The following is a 16,390-nucleotide window of genomic DNA, read 5'->3' on the forward strand; positions in this document are numbered from 1 at the left end:
TACGATTTCGCCGCGATTTTTTTTAATATTTTGATAAAAATCTGAAATTATTCTGTTATTAAACACAATATTAAAAAACAATTAAGTTTTCTGCATTTCTAGTCATCAGCCGTCAACGATTTATCGACAATGAACAGAAGCGAGCGGAAACTGTTCACGCAACTAATGCTACAATCATTAATTGCAAAAATACAGGAAACACAGTCGATTTTAATAATACAGTGATAACAAACATCCTTCCATCAACTGACGAAAAAAAAAATCAAATTTTAGAATCATTCCTGGTACTTCTCGGAAGGAATAGTGTCTCGGATTGTATGACCTTAACATCACGAAATACCAGTTTTTCGAGATATACGAAGTACCGACAGACCTACACCTTCGTAGAATTACTAATATAGAATGCAAAACAGAAATTTTCAATGTCTGTTTTGTGTTTAAGTAGAAATTGAACGGGGTCGAATTTTGCGCATAAAAATATTCAGACTAATAATTAAGGCAGGGGAACTTATAGATTAGAAAGAAACACAACTCTTTAATGCTACCCGCATGAAATATTCATAAGCGTAATTTCCGGAACCTAATCTTCATTATTAAGGCATACAGTACTTAAGCGTAATCTACCGCAGGCTTTGGTGCAAGGTGAAGAAGAATCGACGTTTTAGAGGGAGAAGACGTTGGAAAGGAACGTGATAGTTTTTCATATTAAAACATTACAATCGAAGCGGTAGATTTAGCTAGAGAAATAGCTAAAGTTGACTGTCATAAATCGTATAACAGAAGTCGGTAGAATTGATGATCATCGCAGCAACTGCATCGGGGAACAACAAAAATCCATCACAAAGGGGACAATGATAAGACAAAATTGAACGGATCGAGAGTCGTGGAGAATCAGTACAGTGAGAAGAAACCGTGTGGCGAATATTGGATTGGCATCCGAGAATATTTTATTTGCAGACAAATTAGTGTCCTCCAAACCAGCTGAGACTCATCTCTTGCGAAAAACAATCCAAACTACTCGAGCAAAACGGTAAACAAGCTACCACCGCTGTCCAAAGGGGTGATGAGGGTGTTGTATGATTTTCTTTTAAAATTGGAAAAGTTTGTTAAACTCGATAAATCTCATCGACAGAAAATGAACGTGCTGAATAAAAAAAAATCTACCTCTTCAGAACACAATTTCGCCTTATTACATCCCGTATATATATATTCGAGTATGGCATCTGAGCAATTACATAACGGATTCAGACGTATTTATTAAGCAGTGAAACCTTCAAAAAATTGCTAGGGGCAACATTTTTTTGGATGAAATTTTATTTGAAATTTAAATCATTCGAGTTTATAAAATCAATGGCCAACATGATCGGCATCTAATTATGAACTCGCGTATTATTTTACTTGAGTCGGAAAAGGTATTTACTATCGACCAGCTGTTTTATTCTCCAGTCAAGTCCTCCCTTCTAAAGTAGTTTGACTAGATTTAGCTGGATGTGTCTACCACCTGCTTCCGGTTTATCCCATCCGAATCGCATTGCATTCTAAGAGAAGCGGTTGTTCCTATGAATGAAATATGTAACAAAACTGATGAGTACACGTGATGGAGTTTTAAAATTTATAAAAGTGCACTTTCTTTTTAACCTCATAAATTTAAGATTTTACCAATAATTCTATATAGAAGGCTCTTTTTTATAAATTATAAAACTACCACCATACAATTTATATATATATTTTTCAGTAACACCCTGATTATTTCGATATTGTAGTCTCGTAACGTTATATAATTCATACGGAGAGGCTGGAAAATACTGAGCAGACCACCTACGATACATAAAAGGGCCACCTAAGGACCTTAAGGGCCACCTAAGGCACCAGATAAAAGGCCACCCAAGTCATAGTTTACAACACTCGTAAAATAAACAAACTACTTTCTCTTGTTTTTTTAATGATAGAGATTCGTAACCTCCAGAGAGATTTTATAAATCTTAAATTTGTTTTCTGTAAGAAGGTCAGACATAAACAGCATCGATTTATACAATAAGTACTTCATTATTCTATACAGTTTCAGTAGAGGTCAGAAGAAGGATAATTAGAGTAATAAAAAATATTTAGGTCACTTCGACAATAAAATGTGTTTTATAAATGTTTATTTTAACTATATAATTTATTAAAACTCATTTCAGAAATGGTTAAATTCGGGCACGAAAACTTCATAAATTCTATCAATAGACCTTACACAGCACTAAAGCAGCACTACACAGAATTAAGGCGCTTAACAAAGCGCTGGGCATTAAACAATGACGACTCAACTGACCCGAAATTACAAAATTGTAATCTTTCTTAAAACATTTTAATAGTTAACAATAAAAAAACCTGGAAATAAAGAAGTAATTTGTGATATTTTTCGTAGAAATACCGAAAAATAATTCTGGAAAAAAAATGAAGAAAATGTAGCATCTATAAAGAAAAATTTTTAAATGGAAAAAAATTGAAGTAATCTTCCGGAATATTTGCTTTTCCACACGAATTAATGCAAATTCTGTGTCGGTAAACGATTAACATGCGAACTAAATTTACGAAATCACACAGACAGACTACTTAAAACCGAATTTATAGCCGTCTAGGAACATTAATAGTAGTACTGAACGGTAAAGCTGTGTTTTCATAAACACACACTAAATTGTTGAATTAATCCAACATTACAAAACAGCACGCATCGATTAGGAATTTTTGTACTAATTTCCAAATTCCAAATTTCAAGAACAAAATCGTTTTGTTTACGTACAATTCATCATACATATGTTCTACGATAAAGAATTCGAGTGGAATCTTTACATTAAATTTTCTAATTCGATTAAAATTATAAAATTCGGTTTAAAACCATTGAAATTAAATGCCAACTTATTTCAATTTCTGCTTTATTATCCAATATTGCAAACTTTTGCAAAAGTTATTTGTGCTGGTGTACTAGGAGCTTTGCCTCATTCTAATCATTAACCCATTTCCAATAATTATTCGCAAATTTCAATTATCTAAGGGTACAAACATCAGAAGGGCATCGAGATAATTATCTGCCTTACACAACCAAACTAAATTTAATAATATAAATTCATCAAATTATTAAATTCCCAACTGAACCGCGCCAGTTCCGTTTACGTATCAAACAAACATATTAAAAAAATAACGTCCTCAAGCAAATATATATATTTTTACAAAGCCTCTGAGCCAATTTTGATTATTTTACACGGTCCAAATTGATTGAAACTCGTTGCAGCCGCGTAAAAGAAAAAGAAATGCATTAAAAAATTGGTGCATGAAAGATTGTTGAGTTTTTCCACTTTCAAAAATTTTCCTTAATAGTCTCGTTACAAAAAGAATTTAATTGAAAAATCTTTAAATACATCAATTTGTTTTATTTTTCCTCTGACTTTCAAGGAGAAAAAAAAGCAGCAAAGATAAACTCTAACAGATTCCAAAGATAACTCTAAACATCGTTAAAATGGCTGATATGCCAAAGCTTAATGAAACTTCCATAAAATTTCGTGAAAGAACCATTAATTCTTGAGTAAACTAGAAGAAGAAAATAAAATAGAGATAGATAGAGAGAAGGGTCGAAAGTTTTACTTTTCTAAATCACGTTTCCACAAAATCATTGGCGCCTGGATCTTTTAAAAAGTCGGTTTCTTTGACTATTTTCAAAGGTTTTATAAACTGCTCCGGGCGAGCCATCTTCCACCTCGAGTCATAAATGACATTTATCCTTTTATCCGTTTTACTAATCGATAAAGATCCTAACCGGAGTAGCTGTAGTTTCAGGTCTCTTCTTCTCAATACGTGTTATACACCCAGATGTAGTCATCATTGCTCAACATCGATTTTTGTAGAGATCAAATTATACTGGTCTTCCCGAATTCACTGGACAAGTAAATTCGCTTCTTTAGAAAAGATAGTGGATAGTCTTCTAGCCGTTATCTTGGCTTTCATGCACTTTCACACTTCACACAGTAACGAAGAAAAAAAAAAACTTTTGTAAAGGTGAATTCTGTCAAACGGCATTATATTTTATCCAATAACTCTATAAGAGCGATCATATAAAGAATTTTTTTTTACAATTATGTTTTTAGAAAGTCAAAAGTTATTGTATTTCCACTATATAAGAGAGAAATGTATTAAAAATTAGTCACTTCGAATAAAATTAGGAATTCTTTCTTTCATGATCTGCTTCACAATATTTTAAGCCACACCAGAACCTCAACCAGTGACATCTTTTATTCATTAAAACAAAAAAATTATTCTTTCGGGAGAAGATATTAAAGAAAAATCTAAATTCAGACATTTGAAAAATCATCATCTATATCTAAAAATGTACTTTGAAATCCACCCTTTAAATTCTATGAAATCCTATTCTCTGTGGACAAGTGAATAATTGAGATCACATCCACTACAGCATTCTAGTCTGCATATTTTAGTCTAAATTATTTGGTTTTCATGAAAATTAGCATAAATCATTTTTCTTTTCTTAATTACTCTTTGCTTTGGTCTTCAATAAAGTTAATCAATGAACAATGACCCAATAAACCTTAGAGAAGATTACCAACAAAGGTGATCATCTCTACATTTTAAAATGATAGAATTAGGTAACAGTGGCGAATACATAAATCTATAGACTTTGTTCTAAAGATTTAGTTTTACGTAACTTAAATAAAAGAATATAATCGTTTTGATATAACACTGCAGACGAATATGGTCGCCTAACGTCATATTACAGATAATGCGGATTTAGGGCAACTATATGTTTTATGAAGAATATCAATTTGGAATTCCTCCAGAATTATGGACTATCTTAACCTAAAAATATCACAAAATCATTATTTCCTGGAAATGGTAACTGGCGAGAAATTCAAGTTCATGTTATTTATTGATTATTACATGCACAGCGTATTCCACAAACTGAATCATACTTTAAAAACAGACAGAAGTACATCAATTCTTATACTTTTTATAAATAAATGATAATTATCTATAAAAATTATAATTCCTCAATATGAATTTTATACTTCAATTATAAATTAATAATGCTATTATTTAAAAGCTTTCTATCTAATGAAATGCTTATATATTTTAAACTTTTGCAGCTAATATTTGCTTTAGAATTTTAAAGTAATATATTCAAAATACACGCATAAATATTTGAAGAATATTGATAAATCCATTTTAACAATTATTGAAAACATTTATTTGTATAAAAATCACAAAAATTTTTAATGTACACAATTTAAATTTTACTTATTACTGTAGAACACAAAACAAATAAAATGACAATGTTAGCATCAATAAAAACAGCCTTCTACTATAATATATGCTTGGTTTTGACGAGAATTTGCCATCATAATGTATGCTAAGAGGTATATCTTGACCATAAATTGAAGTATCAAGCACATTCATTTCATATCAGTCCATCTTCCAGCATTAAACAGCAAGCAGATACCAGCATATACTATGATTTACTCAACTTGAAGTCAATTTCACCTAACATTCTCCTCACTGAACTTTCACGAAAATAAATTTCAAATTGAATTAATTTGATCTAAAAAAAAACTATTTTTTAATATTTGATTGCAAAAAAACAGCTGAATGTTTCCAATAAATTCATTAAAAACAAATTGCATTTCAATAGAAATGAATTTAAATTTCAAATATCTTATTCCACAATGAAATAACATACGTAATAGTTTTAATTTCAAAGTTTCTCACATTATAAATTAAAAATTACATTTTTTTCTTTTTTTATAACTACCTATTTATAAAAATTAATGATTATTCTTCATATATTACTTTATTAAGTCTTAATAAAAAAATAATTTCAGATGAATATTCGTAATTAATTTTAAATGCTCGTTATAACTTTTTCCATCACAGAATAAATTCTGTTGAACTTTAAAAAGCAATGCAATTCTAAATATTATTACGTGTGTATGAGGACATTAAAAATGTACTTTAAATTATATGTTTAAAACAGAATTGATTTTAAAGTTTTAAATAAGAGAACAAACCACTTTGCTTAAATATTTCCTCTTTACCTAAATCTATTTAATAATTTCCTTATTTAAGATTATTATTTTTTAAAAATAGTAACAAACAATTCACGACATTTAAAACCACACCATCAACTTTATGTACTGATAAAAATCTCTAAATTTAATTGCCGATCCAAGAAAATTTAAAATCAAATGATAAAAATACGTCAAAATTCTTTTTGCCTTTCATTCTTTAATCATTCGAGAGGAAAAAGTGAAATGACTTATCCACTCCGACTATCCAATGCAACAAAATAATACCGCATCTTAATATGCATCTTCATCGCGGATGCCGAAAAATGAATAAACAAATAAATTATGTAATTCGAGATGTTCAATTTTATCCGACAAACACTGCATCGGGAAAGTGGCCGAATTCTAAAGGAAAATATCTTACCATTAACACATCTCTAGGTAATGGATTGTCATTTACATTTCATTTCAAGGATGAGTGCATCTCTTAATGGGTTCTTAGACAGTAAAATTTGGAGTAAGATTAATACTGACTTACTTTAAAGCTACATAACTATGGACCAATTTGAATCTATAGGGAGCGTGTCTTCTAGCCCACCGGTTCAGATTAATCAATTTTATCTCTAATTCTATCGCAAAAGTTTATTCAATGCAAATGAGCAATGAGTCACTCTAATGAAAAAAATGCACTATTAATCATACATTGTACAAATTTAAACATGAAGCACATGCATACAGTCCATCCCAATTATCATTATAAACATAAATAATAATAAACATTTTAGATAGATTAAATTTCTAAATAAAATGCTTAGTTAAACTCTTATTACTCAAACTTTAAATACATAATCAATATCTCATGAAGGAAGATTCCAATTTTAACAGTGATATTATAGCTTTAAAGTCCATAAAACTATCTTAAAAAGTAATTTTTAAAGTAAATTTTGTGTACTTTAATTCTTTATGCCAAAATAAAGATATAAAAATAACACAATGGAGTTATGGCTATTCCTAAAATGTTTAAGACACACTTAAATGACTAAACATGACTATTCTCAAATGGTTAAGATCAAGTAAAATGAGTAAAGTTTTAAAGAAATAGCAAAAAAAGTAGCTATATTATGGCTTCAAGACAGTATATGTAACAAAAATTGTAAATGGATCCATTAAACAATAAAACAAACACATTCCTTTTACTCTTTTAATAAAACAAAATATTGGAAAATAAAATTCCAATGTGCAGATTTAATAAATTTAATTACTAAAGATATTAAAAATCTCAAAACAATTTAAAATTTAATCCCTTTTTGTTGACATTCACTTAAATATTTTGATAAATAAATAATCATATGCAATTTTATTTATTTATACCACTTCTAGTAAAATTGAATTTCTTCATCTCTACAGAGCTATTTCCAATTAATATCTTTACAATTAAGCTAGTAATGTTTTTAACATGCTGTTTATCACACGACGACTGTAGAAAAAGCATTAGGAAGTATTAACTATTAATAATACATTTACTGTATGTAATACTAATTCAAAAATACATCCTATTATTCATCTTTCAGGCATGAATAGAATATTTAATACGATTATAAGTATATCTATCAAGATCCGTATCGCTAATTAAAAGATTAGACGGCTAAATGTTAAAAACCGTAACTTTTAAAAACATTTACGACACAAATTTAAACATTATATACACACGCATTAATAAAAATGTATTTATTTTAATATGAAAGCAAATCAATTTTAACAAATTCCCAACAGAATTTTCTTCAGATATGGTAAGCAATTGCATTATTTCTAAATGTCACAAAGAATTTCCTTATTTTTCTAACTAACGATGAATATACTATATTTTTTTTTTTACTTTTCTGTAATGATAATAGCAAATAAATGCTTTCCTTCATCATATTTTAATCATTTTTGACAAGCATAACTAAAATATTACTTATGAATAATTTAATATTTACATAAGAAATCTATTGTTGATTTTATGTCATTTAAAGTATGATACATATTAATGTAATTTTTCCAATAAAGTTTAGAGAATGGCAAATTTTGTGCCGCCGTCTTCTTATCCACGTAAACAGACTTTCTATCATTAAAACTTTATAAATTCGAAATTACACTCAATGATTTTATAATTTATCAAGTATATGTCTACTTTAAATATGAATTTATTTATTTTTCAAAAATTTAGAAACAATGCAGCAAATAGAATCTTCCTACCTCACGAAAATTAATTTTTAAAAATATATTTAAATTTAAAAATTAATTCTATATGCTTCATATTTTTTAAAAATCTTTTATTCATATTTTTTTTTTTTTAAATTATTAAGCAGGAAACCTATTGTAGAAGCTTATAAATTATAATGAAAAGGTAAGAAAAATATATTTTATAGATTTTTTTTTTTTCCTCTAAAGAAATCCTGGTTGAAAAGGATGAAAAATGGTCAAGTAATGAGTTTTTCCACCCTTCCTTAAAGCTAATTTAATTAAATAAGTAGGCCAAATAAAAATTTATGTCCTTTCTTAGTTCAATAATAATAATAATAATAATAATTTTTTTTTAGTTTTACTAAGTCTTTTAGGACTCTAAAATACCATTGTATTTTCCGACTTTTATTGAACACGCAATAATGCAGACGTCCAGACCAGACTATTGGCGCCATTGAGTTCGAATTAATTGGATGAATAAAACCATGTGACTATAGTTGCAGATTTGTAACAATATAATATTATAATAAAGCATATTGTGACTAAAATCTTAGCTATTAATAAAGTTTGTAATAATACTGTACACTTTAATAGGATTAAATGTCTCGCTTATACGTCTCTTTAATGATAGGACAGGTGTAAGTTGTTTTATTTTTACTTTATCTATAACCATCTGGCATATGGTGTGACGCAAGATTTTTTTTCCCCCTTCTTATCGTTATTATCATTAATATAAAGCTTTTAACCTTATCCTCGCCCTGATTGTGTTTTAACCTCTTTAAAAAAATTAAGATAAAATTTGCTTTTTTAAAAAAATTCAAAAGTATCAACTCATTCAATACCGAAAAATATGTCAGTTACATTTCGAAAATTAATCATTTTCATATTAACAATCGATAAAACGTAACAATACAGCATTTTTTCATTATGACGCAACAATATATTTATAGAAATATTTTTTTAAAATTGAAATTGATTAAATTTATTTACTTTTTTTTTTGTTAAAAAAACGCAAATGCGATTTTAAAAGAAAAATCAAAAAGTATAACAACGTATCGATTTTGTCTGTTGGTAATTTTACATTTTTCTTCGTTACTAATTTTTTTTATACTTTTTTTGATTTTTAAACGTTATCAACTCGTTATTTATTCAAGTTTTGAGAGAGACAGAAGGTTTTCGAACGTGTAGAAGAGAGATATTTTCTTGTGTCTTTTGTAGAAAAGACAGATTTGCAGAATAGGAAAGGCAAGTATAAAGTGAAGCAGCGACCTAGTTACTGATAAAAATATCTTCGAATAATCCGTGTAAAGGACAGGAAGTGTCTATATAAATGATAGTCGAAGCTAAAACAAGATGTAAGCAAATTAGGATAAATGTTCGCATTTCGGATCAAAATCAATACTTAGACACAACGACTACGACTTAACCCTGGAACTGCATTCATTGACAAGAAAAATAAAGCGATCTTTTATAAAATATATAATTAATATACTCACTTCTACGTAAGCCAACGCATGATGACTGCATATAGATATGAGAAGAACAAAAATCGAGATGGAAAACAACCACATTTTTGCTTCAAAGAAGTCTTTCGAATGATTTCGCATTCTCCTTCGCCCCTGACAACAGCATCAACGTCTATACTAGTGACGTAGTTAACCTTTTATGTTGAGAGATACGATTGGGTGACGTTCGCCTTTCTCGACTAATAACGTGAAGCGTAACAATTATGCGCTATAAGTAACGAGCATGCGTAGTGGATGGTTCGATGTTATGCGGGAAAGCCGCCGTTCTTCTAGTTAACGTGGCTGCGCATCCTTTTTTCACCATCTGTTGCATCTTTCTACTAAAATTCGTGAGTTATATCATAATGATTTATTTATGATTGTTTTCTTCTGACTGTTTAACTTGTTTCTTTCCTTATATTTTATTAATAAACAAAATACAACACGAGTTTATATCATAAGTCACATTTATCTTTCATATGTATATATATATATTGTTTATCATCCTTCTCCAGAACTATTAAAAAAATTATAAAAAAAAGATAATTAATCAAAACTTTAATACGATTAAATCTTTGTCAATTTTTAATAATTCCCTTTAAAAAGTTAATTTAATAACATTTTCAGAATAATCGAATTTAACGAACGAAATAAAAACAAAATGAAACATTAATTTTAATTAAGTTTTTTTTTTTTAGTTTAATTTGCGTTTAACGAAAATTAATGAATTTCTGCTGGACTTTAAACTGACTTCACCTTATATGTATTATTTTTATTTTATTTTATTCTATTTTCGATGGTGTCTTTTAAAGAAAAATTTGAACAGAAAACTTACAAAAGGATTTTTAAAAAGACGAAATTCTATTCTGTTGAGTTAAGTTACTTCGTTAAGTTTTGGATAACTTTTCAACTGTTCTTTAAGGGAAAAAGTTATTGATTGATAGAATTCAATCGATAGAAAGACGACCCAATTTACAAAAATAGAAGAGAAATAAGAGATTAAAGGTGGAGCCTGGAGAGGAGAAAAAAAGAAAAAGTAAAGTGATGAAGGTAATATAAGACATTCCTTCAGAAATATCTCTTAATGTTGATGACTTCATCATATTTTTAATGTATTATCACCTACAGAAATTTCATACTCATTAATTTCTACACAATTTTTATTAATAAATTAAAAATAAAAATTGGAAAAAAATATTATTATTATTATAATCACCTATCACTTGCTATTTTTATAACTAATAATTCATTATTTTTTTAAAATTAAAATATATGTTAAGATAATTATTTTTCTTGCCAATTATGAAGCACATAATTACGTTTAGTTATATATTTTTTAAATTTAATTTAAAATATATATATATATTATTTTAATTAATTTTTATACATTTTTTATTATTAATAATAATTATTTAATATATTTTTTAAATAATTTTTATGTATAGACTATAAATAAAAAATTGTTTATATAATTTTTTATAAATTAAAAATTATTTAAAAAATTTAATTAAATAATTAATTAATTAACTAAAATATTTTCGGAATACTTTCCTCTAATCCCGACTACATAATGGTGATGATAATTATTTTAAATAATTGTTATATAATATTAATTTGAATTAATAATTAAAACGATAAAATAATTAATTTATTATGAATAAATTAATTTAAAATATTTGTTTAAAAGTTTAAAGTTTTACAAACAAAAAAAATAAATTTATTATAATTTTATAATGATTATCATTACTAATTATGAGTAAACATTATAATTAATAGTTGATTTTAATTAAATGTAAATGAATTAAATTAACTTTATATACATCATAAATTATAACGCATTTAAATATTTTAAACATTTTAATTTTATTTTTAAAAAAAAAATGAGAGAGAAGATTTATATATAAATAAATTTAAACTTAAAATACAATTTATTAACTCCGTTAAAGTAACTTTAATTCTGTTCATAATGCTTATAGATTAATCGAGGATTAAAGATATCAAGTTAAATAATCTCATTAACGAAATAATTGCATTTCAAATAAAGATTTGTGCCATTTTATTTGATTTTTTTTAAAAATATATTTTTTGGTCAAATTGGGACTGTATCAGAACTAATTAAATGTCGACTTTTTCTTAACATTTTACAGGATTTTTAACGAATCTTAATGGAAAGTGTCAAGGATAATCCGATTAGTTGCGATACGACAAATGCAGAGAAGTTAACATCATTAGGTCATGTCAGTGATAATCGTCCATCTGGCAGTGAAACAACGCCACTTATTGGTGAAAGCTGGTGGCAAAAGATACCAAAACGACATGTTGTGGCCGTTATGGCCTTTTGGGGATTTTTCAATGTATACGCGCTCAGAGTCAACTTAAGCGTAGCCATTGTAGCAATGGTAAATATTTGATATCTGTCTCCTTAATGGATGCATTTGTATAGATAATTGTATATTAAAAGAGAATTTTCTATTTAATTTAATTAGAAGATTTTCAAGAAAATTTAATTTAAAAGCTTTTAACTGTGTTTATTTTTTTTATTTTTACTTTTTTAAATATAAATTGAATATATATATATATATAAAGTTGGTTCAGTTACTTTTTAATTCTTCGGGAGTTCATTCTGGTGTATAGAAGATGATTGTTGAGAGGGCAATGCTTTAGCTTTATCCCATTGGGAGTAGGGAGATAGAGAGGATAGCTCTAGGTGTGTTACAGTAACAGGGTCACGATAACTGGCATAAAAATTATCTGATATCAATGAAATTTTTGGCAACGTGCCCGAATGTACTGAAAGAATTCTTTATGAAGTTTTAATGTATTGCATTCTATACCGAGTTTCTGTTGGTTCATTCTGAATTTAAGAAGATTAGCTTAACTTCATACATATATTTTTTTTTCAATGTTAGATATTACATTCTTTCTATAAGAAGATCAGTTTAGAATTGTAGACAGAATTATCAATTTTTAACCATTTAGAAAAGAGAAAATGCGTGTAGAAGTAATAGTCTAGACGTGATATTTTCTAGAAAGTTGAATTGTGTCAACGTAACTTTGATTCTGATAGGAACGTGTAGAATCGAAAATCTGTCATGTCGGTTCAATGGTCCTTCAAATTGGAAATGAAAATATAATTGCCTTTTGTAGAATTTGTTTCACTAGAATCTTCTCTCTTTTTTTCCCTTTATTCTTGGAAAAAATATTTTTTAAAAAAAGTTTCAACTCCAAAAGTATTTTTTCTGTCGAATTTTCGGTTAAAAAAGTACCAGTGCTTTTTTTTAATTCTAAAATTAATCAATGGATGGTTTAATTTTTAAGTAAGACGAAGAATAAAGAAAATGAAATAATTTTCATCTTTTTGGCTATCAAAATTCAATTATTTCACTCCAAGTGTTGTTTTTTTATACGCAAAAACCAGTCTATACAATGGTACATTTAAGAATTTTATGAATTTTTCTCGGTGTTTTTTGTGTAAAATATTCAAATATTTGCAATTTTTACATAATTATAAACGTTCCGTGATGTAATTTATGTATGAATAAGCAATAAATACGCTTATTTATACATAAAAAATTGAATATATCAACGAAGAAACTTAAACGTATCGTCTAAAGATTCGGATCTAAGTATTCTAATTCGACTAATTTACTAAAAAAACAAATTATTCAATATATAATATATATAATAAATATAAAACTATTCTCAATAACAAAGCTATTTTATCATTTTAATACCGGAGCAGGAAATGGTAAATTAGTAGTGAATGAACTTTGATATAATGAATGCATTTTGCCATCTCTTCAGAGATTATGCCTCAGATGCAACACATTCGTTGAATTCCTCGATACTACTGATCCGAAATTGCTAAATCGAATTACCAAACCGAATAAGAATTCACTAAATTAGTTATATGTATATATATATATATAAATACGAGTATAACATAACAAAATTCATAAAAAGTTGTGGCTCTTTGCCATTTTCTATCTCTTCCAATCAAAATTTTCATAATAACATATTTAAAATTATACATTTATACATTTAAAAAAAATTAATTGCCTAGAAAAATAACCCATTAAGTCCTTGTTATATATATTTATATAAATATTATCTATTTTAACGCATTAAAAATCAGCTTATGTTATCATTTTGTCCGTCCGGCAGTCTGCTATTGATTGTATGTGGATGTGATATTTCGTAAACTATAAAAGCTAGCTAGAAAATTCTTTTTGCATGTTATACAGAATTTATTGAAGTAGAGGCGAGACAATTTTTTATTTTATTTTATATATATATATATATATATATATATATATATATATTTATTATATAGGTAAAACTACTGGAAAGATATTTTGACAAGTTTAATAGTTTAGATAAGAAAATATTATATAATGGTAGGAAAAATCGATTAAAATTTAGATATTTTTATTTATTTAATTTATATTTTTATTATACCTTAAATACTTTAAAAAAAAAGATTCTATTTATTTGAATTTTTATTACGTCATTTATGTGCATTTTTAAATGGAATTACGAATTATTTTACTGTTTTTTTTAAATAAAATGTTGCGTGTTTTTTTTATTGTTTACTTCTTTATTTATTTATTTTATTTTTGTCTTATTAAATAAAATTGCCAGAAAACATGATCAATTTATGTTTTTGTACTTTTTTTTATATGAATAAAAATACAGATTTATGTTGTATTTTTTTTTTCTTCTTCTTCTTTTTGGGAAGTTCTTATTGATGAAAACAGCAAAAAATATTTAAAAAATGAGTATCTGTTAGCAGCTCTTTTCCCATTTTCTTTCAAACAAGTGGTAATTTTCATTTGTTTCTTCGACATGTTTTTCTTTTTTGCGATTCATTACTCGAATGAAAACCTTTTAAATGGGTTTGTTTTATTTTTATTTCTATTTATTTATTTTTTTAAAAAGACTGTCTGCATTTTGTTTATTTATATTTATTTCTTTTCTTCTTTTCAAATTACCGATCTACTTACACTTATAAAAATATATATAATTCATTCAATTAACTAGTAGTAAAAATTGCATTAAAATAATTATTTTTAAGAATTTTTTTTTTACATGTAAATTTAATTAAATCAATAAATTGTGTTATATCTTTGTCGCTAAGGGAGTTTCTTGATATCTTCTTGATATTATTTATAGGATATGTATGTGAGAGATATCAGAGTGTATATAATGTAAAGGATAGCATTATGTTTCTGTTAATGGATTTTGGTCTTTTCTACTAGAATTGTCAGTGAAAAATTCGATGAATAAGATTATTAGTAAAATCCATAGAAGCCGAAAATCGAAATTTGGCACACGAACAACTCGACAGATAGAGAATTTCCATAGAATTATTTGATGAAACGTAACTTACCAGTTTAACAACAGCATTTTATCGTATTTTATTAATATACAGTAGTTTTGAGGGGGTTATTTTCTCATAATTACTTGAACTTTTCCCATAAAATGTTAATTTAATATAAGATTTTTTTTTTGTTACTATTAAGTTACAGTTAATACGAAGCATTAAAGTATGGATTTTTGTGTTACATTGATTGACCTGTCTGTTTGTCTGTTCGTCATTCTACTGGGAATTTTCTTTATAATTGATCGAAAACTGAAGCTAAAAGTTATTAGGAAATTCAAATTTATTATAAAATGAATTACGACATAGAATTTTGTCATCCATTTTTACAGAATTATATAAATATTTTATATTAATTTTTATACATTATTTTATACAACCAATAATAAAATGAAAATAAAAGCCTTTATTTTTTTAGGACAAAAATCACAATTATTTACTGCACTCATTACCATTTCATGAATGCAAATAATTTATTTTTCAATTCACGAAAATACATGCAAAAAAGTAGATAAATAATTCATAAAATTCATTCATTTTTAACAATAATTACACTCATAAATATTATATAAATATGCATAAAACAAACAATAAAATTAAATATAATTAATAATTTTATAACTTAGACGAGTAATAAACGAATGATAATTACCATAAGAAGGTGTCGTAAATTGTAATTAAAGAATTGATCCCCGTTTGCAAAATTTTAGGCAGAAGATTATGACTGGGATACAAAATTACAAGGAATTATCTTGGCTTCGTTTTTTTGGGGTTACATTGTGACGCAGATACCGGGTGGTAAGTAATACTTTAACACTTTAAAATCCTAGTAATAAGCATTAAAAATAATCTTATCGAAAGAAAATTATATTCCTGATTAAACACACTATAAATAATATTATTAAATCGATATTTTACAAAATAAATATATATATATATTTTGACTAATGATTGCCATTGCATTGCTTATCAAACGAACTAGTTACTTGAAAAGTTTATAAATAGCCTAGTTACAGAAAAATCGATTTTTTCATTTTTAAAATTGTAAATCGTTTAAAATCGATAAATAAATTTGTAGATAAAATTTCCACGACAAAATTATTATAAAATTTTGTAATTTTTCATGACGAAAAATAAATAAATCTTTTTTTTTCTGTAAATGACAATTTATTAAACTTACAAAAAATGCAGGGAAAAAAATCAATAAAATGCGTTAATTTCTTCATTTTTTA

At 26.5% G+C, this 16,390-nt stretch overlaps 2 protein-coding genes across 5 annotated transcripts in view; one reads left to right on the plus strand and one right to left on the minus strand.

Annotated features, from left to right (window-relative positions):
• Positions 1 to 9,928, minus strand: part of Appl (amyloid-beta-like protein) — a 72,160-nt gene extending 62,232 nt beyond the window's left edge. The window contains exon 1 of the mRNA XM_067277191.1: positions 9,770 to 9,928. Coding sequence (XP_067133292.1) covers positions 9,770 to 9,880 — 111 coding nt within the window. The 5' untranslated portion in view covers positions 9,881 to 9,928. The remainder of the gene's footprint in view (positions 1 to 9,769) is intronic.
• LOC136980999 (sialin-like) overlaps positions 8,894 to 16,390 on the plus strand; it is a 45,208-nt gene continuing 37,711 nt past the window's right edge. Inside the window, exons 1-4 of one of the 4 annotated variants that reach the window (XM_067277218.1) lie at positions 8,894 to 8,911; positions 10,591 to 10,828; positions 11,926 to 12,177; positions 15,869 to 15,956. In XM_067277218.1, coding sequence (XP_067133319.1) covers positions 11,944 to 12,177; positions 15,869 to 15,956 — 322 coding nt within the window. In that variant the 5' untranslated portion in view covers positions 8,894 to 8,911; positions 10,591 to 10,828; positions 11,926 to 11,943. Of the gene's footprint in view, positions 8,912 to 10,014; positions 10,129 to 10,590; positions 10,829 to 11,925; positions 12,178 to 15,868; positions 15,957 to 16,390 lie in introns of those variants that run through there. The other 3 variants (XM_067277217.1, XM_067277220.1, XM_067277219.1) reach the window with 3 other exon arrangements.

This window comes from Centruroides vittatus, unplaced genomic scaffold (assembly GCF_030686945.1).
Source record: "Centruroides vittatus isolate TY-2023 unplaced genomic scaffold, ASM3068694v2 contig_738, whole genome shotgun sequence".
NCBI classification, from domain to species: Eukaryota; Metazoa; Arthropoda; class Arachnida; order Scorpiones; family Buthidae; genus Centruroides; species Centruroides vittatus.